The sequence below is a fragment of the Dicentrarchus labrax genome, unplaced genomic scaffold, assembly GCF_905237075.1.
Source record: "Dicentrarchus labrax unplaced genomic scaffold, dlabrax2021, whole genome shotgun sequence".
NCBI classification, from domain to species: Eukaryota; Metazoa; Chordata; class Actinopteri; family Moronidae; genus Dicentrarchus; species Dicentrarchus labrax.
In genome coordinates this window covers 2,701-11,978 of record NW_026136743.1, presented here as the reverse complement: position 1 = coordinate 11,978, position 9,278 = coordinate 2,701, and the positions used below count along the sequence as shown (strand labels likewise).

General features: G+C 37.8%; 1 protein-coding gene across 8 annotated transcripts; it reads left to right on the top strand.

Annotated features, from left to right (window-relative positions):
• The first annotated feature begins 467 nt into the window (after positions 1–467).
• LOC127359635 (CD276 antigen-like) lies at positions 468–5,255 on the top strand. 8 transcript variants are annotated; one of them, XM_051393606.1, is made up of 7 exons: positions 468–609; positions 1,303–1,468; positions 2,628–2,969; positions 3,123–3,464; positions 3,549–3,593; positions 4,441–4,545; positions 5,080–5,255. In XM_051393606.1, the coding sequence occupies exons 2-7, from the start codon at positions 1,423–1,425 to the stop codon at positions 5,139–5,141; spliced, it is 942 nt and encodes a 313-aa protein (XP_051249566.1). In that variant the 5' UTR covers positions 468–609; positions 1,303–1,422; the 3' UTR covers positions 5,142–5,255. The 8 variants fall into 8 exon arrangements, 7 of the variants coding, with proteins under 7 accessions (XP_051249566.1, XP_051249563.1, XP_051249567.1 ...); XM_051393603.1 differs by having other exon boundaries at positions 5,077–5,255; XR_007882684.1 differs by having other exon boundaries at positions 469–609; positions 3,123–3,433; positions 5,077–5,248.
• The last annotated feature ends 4,023 nt before the right edge of the window (positions 5,256–9,278 follow it).

The following is a 9,278-nucleotide window of genomic DNA, read 5'->3' as shown; positions in this document are numbered from 1 at the left end:
AAACTATTTTACTGTACTCTAGATAATTAAAAAAAAAAAAAAAAAGAAAAGTATTTTGCCTTTCATTGCCTTTATGATAGTGACAGCTGTAGATAGACAGGAAAGGGGGGCAGAGAGAGGGGATGACACACAGCAAAGGGCCACAGCTTGGATTCGAACCGTGGGCCGCTGCAGCAAGGACTCAGCCTCAGTACATGGGTCGCCAGCTCTACCCACTGAGCTAACCAGGCGCCCGTACTCTAAATAATTAAAGGGAAACTCTGTTTAATTTTCATTATAGTAATCACACTGTCTTCATATTTGAATGGTCATATTTCATTTTTTTAGCAAGTTACTAAATCTTTCAGTGGAATCCTGTATAGGATGACCTCCACTGTACTCATGGGAGATTTGGACTGATTTTATTGTGAAATCACAAGTCTCCTCCCACCTGGATAACTGCCACTGCTCTCTAAACCAGTCCCCCAGGATTATAAAGCTCCACACTTCAGATCAGATTTCCCTCTTTTCCCTTCAAACCTCACCAAGAAGAACAAAGAGAACCTGCTAAAGGATTCTATGTTAAGAAGAAAAGAGAAAATAAGATCAGATTGTGGATCCATTAATGATGTAAGTTTAATGATCTTACTTATTTATTATTATTAGTTTTGTTTGCTTTTAATTATTCAGATTTGTAACATTTCTTCAATATTCTTTTTGCGTGGAAAAAATCAATCATCCACATCCATCAAACACCTGTACAAACAGTAACCGACCCACTGACTGTAATAAACTGTTGATCCTGTGTTTCTGTGTGCACAACACATAGGATGTTCAGTGAGCCAATGCAATAGCTTTTTCATTTATTATATGGTTTTGGAGAAAATGAAAGGAACAATAGGCTCAAATTACATTATAAGAATCATATTGTAATTTTTATTTTTTAAAGGAAAGTTGGCTCTGTTTTCATTTAAAAAATCATTATGGCCTTAAATTTGAACGGCCTTTCCTGAGAAGGTTAGATAAAACTTTCAGTGTTTTTTGTTGCTAGCCAATCAGAAGCCTCACTGGCTGCAGAAATACTATGTGAGTCAACACTAAAACACCAAAATAAAGTAGTGAATAAAAAAAAGAAATGAGCACTAGAAATATTATCCTCCACAGTTCACTGTGTAGGAAACAACCAGCTGCTCTGGTTTAAATTGTGTCTCTAAGAGAGGCGAATATGTTGCACATGTTGTAGAAATTCATTAACTAATAAATTTTAATATTTAATATACAATGATATAAATGACATCTTCAGAATATTGTGCTTTCTTGTAGAACTTAAATGTTAAAGGTGCCTTCCTACAGCATTAACAGTAGTGGCCCCAAGAAGTTTGGGACCCCTGGTTCATAGACCCTCCTTACCATAGTAACCCTACGTAAGGCCCAACGAAAGACATGAAGTTTCTTCTGCAGTTGATGTGTCTCTGTCTGGCAGACGATGGTGAGTCCACTGAGCAATTTATGTTTTTATATCTATTATATGTCTATTTGTCTGTACACGTTTGGTTCAGATTGTTGAAAGTGTTTTTAAGTTCTTCTTAAATCTGAAGGGGTTGATGAGGCAGGGATGCCTGAACTACTTTAATCTGCTCAGTCTGACAAATAGTTTTTCTTCCGTTTCTATTTCTGTGTTTGTTTAAAGAGGTGTGTTCTTTGTGTGTGTGTTGTGTTTATGTGGTTACAGTGTGTATAGGTGTGTATGACTGTGTGTGTGTGTGTGTGTGTGTGTGTGTGTGTGTGTGTGTGTGTGTGTGTGTGTGTGTGTGGTGGAAGAATAGCTGATGCTTGGCTGGGGTTTATTCTACATGTCAAAATGCTAAAAGGGGAGATTTTATTCTCTTTTATTATTACTCATTTGTCTGTAGACATTTGGTTTCGGGTTTTTCAGGATTGAAAAGTGAAAGTGTTAGTAGAGGTCAAATCTTATCATCCATCAGTAACGTCTGTTACATTTAGACGTTGAACCTTCCTCTTTTTATCTCAACTCTTTAACCTACAGGTCTTTTAGACATTGAATAAATGACACAGATGGCCAACTGCAATCAAGGAAATGTATTGATCACTGTACAACACAAGGTTGTGTTATGAAATGATACAAAAGATCATTAGAGTTAAGACTGTGTGTTATGTGCATAGATATCATGTGAATATGAACATATTTTGCTCTGTCCTTTATTTTTGATGAGACAGGAATGCAGAATAAGCTTTTCACTGTTTACCCACAAACACTTGTAATCTGTTCATCTATCCTCTAGTTGAGCTGAGGTTAAATACAGAGTCTGTGTCATTGGCCAGTTGAGTAATAACAGTCTGTTCATCAAAAACCTTTAATTTAACAATATCTGATGTTTGATTACCAGTAATTCTACAGCTTCTGAAAGTACAGGTGAGTTGGAGCAGGTGGTTTAATGCTTGTTCCAGCATGTAAGAATAAAACCATTGTCAACGGAAAGAACCTAGAACCTGTTCTTTTGTGTACACATTAAACACTGGTGGGCAAAGTTCCCCCTCCCTCGTCTCCAGAGGTGCAGCTGGACTTTTGATGATATGTATTTTAACCTAACTGCTGTTTCTTGTTTGTTCTTTTGTTTTCCTCACAGCAAACTCACAGTTGATTTGTTCACATCAACCAATCACAGTCCTGGCTGGTGATGATGTCATTCTACCATGTCACCTTGAACCTCCCATCAGTGTTTCTGATGAGACAGTGGAGTGGACCAGACCTGATTTAGACCCAAAGTACATCCACTTTCACCAGGATGGACGACTGATGTTTGACCATCAAAACCCATCTTATTATCTCCGCACGAGACTGTTTATGGATGGACTGATGACAGGAAACGTCTCCATGAAAATCTTCAAAGTGAAAGTTTCTGATACAGGAAGATACCAATGTGCCCTTCCCTCATTACAGAAGGAAGCTTCCATCCAGCTCATTGTTGGTAAGTCAGACTGGAACTTTCTTACAGATGTATAAAGGCTTTACTGTGTACAAATAAAACACCTTTAAAAATAAATTCTCAATTCAGACCATATTGAGAAACAACATGCTCATTCTGTAACAGAAAGTGTAAATATGATGTATGTCTCTGCAGCACAGTCTGATGTGATTGGCTCCGACAAACCAGTTACAGTAACAGTCGGTGATAACGCCATTCTGCCATGTCACCTGGAGCCTCCATCCGACATGACAACTCAAACGGTGGAGTGGACATGTGATAAAACCATCGTGCATGTCTACAGAAACAGGAAGGACTATCTAGATCTTCAGGATGAGAACTTCAGAGGTAGAACATCTGTCTTCCATGAAGAAATGATCAGAGGAAACATTTCACTAAAACTGACCAACGTAACTGAACTGGATGCTGGAAGTTTCACCTGCAATGTTCCTAAACTGCAAAGTCAGGTCAGGAGAGGCTTCATTAACCTCACTGTTGGTGAGTACAGCTAACATATTACACATTTAAATGAAATAAGAGGAAATTTTATCTGTTATGTGTTTTGTATTAATTGTCCAACAGAGCCAGAGGAGAGCAGGAACAAAGGAGGTCAGACTGATGATATCGGTGAGTAAATATTTCATTTGTGTCTCTATTCAATGTCGTCTACTCTTCCTGTTGGCCTAAAGTTTATCACATATTTTCATATTTAATCTTTTTTCCTCAGACACACAGACAGGTACTCCTGGTACTTACTGCAGTTCATGATTGCACTGAAAACAGGAATATTGAATATAAAATGATGAAAATGAGTTCATCAGACTCACACTGACATTTTCTGTTGTTTCATTATTGTAAGAACGATGCATGATCGATATTTTTTAAATGAACTTACTGCCCTGCCATACTGCAAAGTACCTCTAGGGGTACAGTAGCCCCATCTGAGAAACACTGCATTATACAACAGTCTGCCTCAAAGGTCAAATCAGTGTTTTAGAGCTCTGCTCAAAGTTATTCTCAGTTTCATTTCATTGATGAGTCCCTGATTTGTTCCTATCATTTGTCCCGTGTCCTTGTGACAAAGTGGATTCATCCACACCATCTGTCACTTGTGTACCTTTCTGTGTTTCATTTCTAGGCTGACGTCATGGGACATCTAAGAGGGAAAGGCTGGCTGGAGAGGGGAGGGCTTGTGCTGTAAATGTTGTTTTTCTTTTGTTGTTATGAGTTGATTTAGCCTCAGTTTCTCATGTTAATATTTTTTCTGGCTTCCTTGTTTTACACATTTCCTGGAAGCACCTGTAAATAAATGTCCATTTATGGGACCGCCAACAAAGCCTCTTGAGTCTGCTTGACCCTTTGGCAAGTATTGTGACCATCAACCACAGGAGAAGTGACTGTGGAAATATTGTTGATGGATGTTATCTTGGAACAGTGAAGAACAAATCTCAACATCTTTCCTCTGTTCTTTCAGGTGGTGGCACTGGTAATAACACTGGTGTTATAACTGGCATTGCTTTTGGTGTCATTGCTGGCATTGTTGCATTGGCTGTATTGTGGATGAAACGTAGAAATAGAAGTAAGTCAATAATCTTCTCTCTCCCATTCTCTCCATTTAAAAAGACAGTTTACAGTTTTTCAGTCAGTCTTCAAACAACAGTGAACAGTGAAACAGGTTTTTCTTTGCTGTAATGGTTCCTCCTGTTATACTGGACATTAAAGATCTCTTCCTAAAGTACTTTCAATGGAAGTGATGAGGGGAACAATCTACAGTCCTCCTTACATGGAAACGTGTTTAGAAGTGTATCTAAAGCTAATATCAGCTAATATGTGTTTATAACTCCATCATTTATTTAGAAATCATTTATTGGGGGGTCTGCACCCTGCCTCTCATGTACAGTGTGTCTGAGCTTTCTCACTATCCTGCTGTCTGATTATGATGGTTGATCTGGGACAAGCTCCTTTACTTGTAGTTCCTCACTGTCAATAACAACAAGTGTCATCACTCCACTGCTGACTGACTCTGCTTGGGCTGATAAAATAATCACCCTTTCTCTTTCTCCCTGGTCACTGACTGATAACTTGTTTTGTGTTGTTATTATGTGTTCAGAAGGACAAGAGAGAGAATATCTTCCACCACAGAGTGACAATGCTAAAGCAATCCCGTTGGAATAATGACAGAAAAATCAGGTACCTCCAGTAAAACATCCTGGTTGTCACGATTCTGAGGCTGAACCCAAAAGCAGACTGAGACTGGTTGTAGTGAACATAAAGTTTTAATTATGGTCTGGAGACTGCTGAAGTCTGGGGTTTGAGTCCTGTAGAAGGTGGTAGAGGCAAACTGGTGCAGAGAGCTGGCAGACAGGCGAATCTGGTAGCAGAGGAAACCGTTATAAGAATTTGGTAAGCTGGCTAACAAGTTCAAAGGAGGTGAAGCAAGGCACACAACATACTGGGTGTGGTACAACGATCAAGCAGGGACTGGATGTCAGCCAGGCTTCTTATAGTGGTGAGGTCAGTCTTGATCAAGGCAGGTGTGCTGATTGGGGTGAGCAGCAGGTGAGTGGAGACAGAGAGAGAGGACAAGGGGGGAAGAACAAGCAGACAAACCCAACAAGAAACAACCTCACTAACACCAAGGTAGAAAACAAAACCACATAATCCCACAATCACGCAGCAGGAGTGATGACAGGTTAATCAGAAAAAATAACCAACATGCACATTAAGCAAAGATAACAATGTTCTGATGTGAAAATGTCAGAATGTGTTTTTCTAAAGGTTCATACAGTCAGTACAGACTGAAGTTATGTGAGAGCTTTTCCTTTGTATTCACCATAAACTGGATGATCCTGTTTGACCTCATGGTGGCGCTGTGTATCATTAAGTATCATCTGCAAGTACTCAGTGTGCAGTAAAATGTTCCCTGTCTCTGTTTTACTTTTATAAATGATGTTTTTGGTTTCATTTTTTTTTACTGCATTTCACTGTTGTAGATATTTATGGTTGAACTCATTTGAAGTACTTTGTGGGTCAGTACAGAGCAGAGTTATGTTTGAAGAAGAAATACAGACCATTTTATCCAGAACTTCTTTCTATGTGAATGTTGATTGTGTAATATTCTTGATTGAAATGCAGCTGTAGGGAATTGTTCAGAAGTTCTTCCTGATGTGTTGATTGTATAAACCACTGCAGGGACAGAGTTGGTGTCTCAGATACTTTAACTGGATTCAATCTCTGTCCAATATTAATGTCCAGCTCCCTCTATTGACTTTTACAGTGTAGAATTGTTTAACCAGAAGGAATAATGAAAAGCACTTTTATTATTTTAAGGTGCCATTGTTAAATTGTGTGTGTAAGTATCAATGGTTGCATTTATTTCCTTACATTGTTTAACTCCCGGTATTTTATTTATTCATTGTTTCTGCTTCATGTTATCTTCTTTTTACTGCCCTGTGTGTGAAAATCACCATACTGTATGAAATGCAGTCTGTTGTCATATAACAGCTGTCTGTTCTGTATACTAACATCTGGACTCCAGGAGGCTGAAACTGTGATTGTTTGGAAATAAAAAGATTTTTGTTTTAACTTTTTTATGACATTTTTTTAATAAGTTTGCATTGAACTCAACATTTCCTCCCTCAGGGAATAATTATAAACACTACTGTTCATTCATTTTATTTAATTAAACAATTAAATACTCAACTCTCTGGTCATCATAACGTCTGGAGATATGTGCACATGCTCTATGTACTTTATATTGTTAGTGTCATTTCTTCAACACTAGAGGGAGCCACACAACAGGACAGTGTCAACATCAGCTGCTCAGAATAAATATATTCTATATAAATAAGTAAAACTGAAACATCATCAACAATAAAGCAGAACACACAAACAGGGAGGGGAATATATATCAGGTGAGTTTGATTATCTGACAGTAAGAGGTAAACTGTTAGAGAGTTTAAGGTCGGTCTTCATTATGAAGTGGAGCTCAGGGAACTTGCAGTGACCCTGGTCAGCTGACCTGAGAGACTTTAAGATCCAATATGGACGCAGTCATTCAGAAATGTGCTCAGGGGCTCCACCATGTAGAGCCTGATATATAATAATGGTAATAAGTCAACTGTTGTATTCTAAACTCTACTGGCAGACAATATAAGGTTTCTATCTACTGTAATATCAACTGAGAACAGAGGGAAGTGTATAAACTGATAAATAATGTTTTAATGCTGTAACCAATGGTGATGGATTTGGACCAATAAGAGCTGGGTAAGAGGGCGGATCTTCCGCCTCCAGGAAGTCAAACATAACAAACACACATGGCCCAGACAGAAACCTCTGATTGGCTGAGTATAGATAGATAGATAGATAGATAGATAGATAGATCAGAGAGATATACCTATCACGAGTAGGGCGGGTCTTTGCTTTCAGTGGCTGACATGAGAAGTGGCTTTGGCTAAAGTCAGCCAATCAGAGGCAGAGGAGAGCAGGTCAGGATATTTTCATCATCATTAGTGGAAGAAACAAACAGGCAGAGAGATGAGTTTGTCTGACGTAGTGTTTGTAGTTCATTAGAATATTTTAGAGTTTTGTCCTGTTTCTTTGTACATCTTTAAAAACAACCTTAATAAGGCTTAAAATACTGTAAATAATCCACACATACAGATGTTACTTTCATCTTTTCTTCTTTCTCACAGAAAAAAGGGCCACATTGTGATGGCTGGACGGATCAGAGCATCTCCAGAACTGCAGCTCCTGGTGGGTTTCTGAGTTCTTGTCCCCGGTGTTAGGTATCATTACATTGCTAAGAGCTCTCATTCTCTCATTCCTAGCCACAATATGTTATTTCATTTTATTCTCCACAACCATTTGGTTACTATAATTTCTATATCAATTGTGTTTTTAACTACTTTATATATTACAACAGGAAGATTTGTTAGTCAGGTGACTGAATAACAATCATATCATGGACCTAACCAGCCACTGTGTGTTCAGTGTCCTGGTGGTGACAGCATGCCCATTTTGACCACTAACTTTTAGTTGTATTTTCTGTTGCTTGGGAGTTTATTAGAAATTACTGAACCACTTTAACATTTCCAATCCTTTTTCTTATGAAATAAATTAATAAAGTTCAACAAGTTGGGACCGCCTTTTGTAGTAGTAGGTAGGTAAGTAAGTTTTATCCTTTCAAATCATGCCCTTCATATGGTGTGACAGCAGTGCAGGTAATGAAACAGACATTAGGATACTAATACATTTACTACATTTTACTGCCTTTATTAACTATGTTTATTAATTATCTAAGCCGAGAGGCTTTGTTCTGAGCTCATGAAAAGTTGACTTTTTAGAGATAAGTGATTCTCACTGGACAGCCAGGCTGCAAACATATGATGATCGTAACCTATTATAATATGCATTCCTCTAGAGTTAAGCACTCAACAGTAAATATAGTTAAAATGATGACAACCTTAAACATACCAGCAATGAGAATAATAAACATCATATATTAAAAAAATTCTGGTGCATCCATCTGTAGTGATGCTGCCGGATATTTGTAACTGCTGGTCAATGAAGTGTGCTACTTCAGCTATATCTGTCTTATGTCGTCTTTGCCAGAGTGGATTCTTTGTAGCTTTCTTTCTAGGGTCCAGAGACTGATATAAGATCTCACAATTTGTGAATACACGTCTAAAGTAGTCTTCAATGACAATATCCATTTGGTCACCCAAACTTTGTCTCATTCAGCTGCTTCTGTTGCTTTTGGAGCATATAAGGGAAACAACACACAGGCCTATTCTAATTTAAGCTTCTCATTATATTAAGATACTAAGTCAAAATACTGAGAAAGTATCTCATCATTTTGAGAAAGTTTCTCATTATAATGAGTCATATTAATGGAAATGGGCTTCCATAAAAAATAGACAACATTAGAAACATCTCATCCTAATTACTGGATTTCCAATGAATTAGAACCTTATGGGATGGTAATGATTCTTAAATGTTAATGGAGACACAGAGTTATGGCTTGTGAAAAACTTATATTGTATACTGTATATTTTGATTATAAAACATATGAAATAAAAAATTAGCTCCTTTTTTGGCCCATGATTCTAGGTGTCTATTATAAAGAATTAAAGGAGGCCATTTATTCCTGATAATGGACACCTTGTTAGGCATTATCCTTTATATAGTTTGCACGTACTACCATTGTTACACATACAGAAGCTGTGGCTAATGTCAATTAAACACAAGCACTAAGTTGCAGTGTGTCAGGTTCTTTCAGCCACTGATGAAAAGACTTTCTCACAACATGAA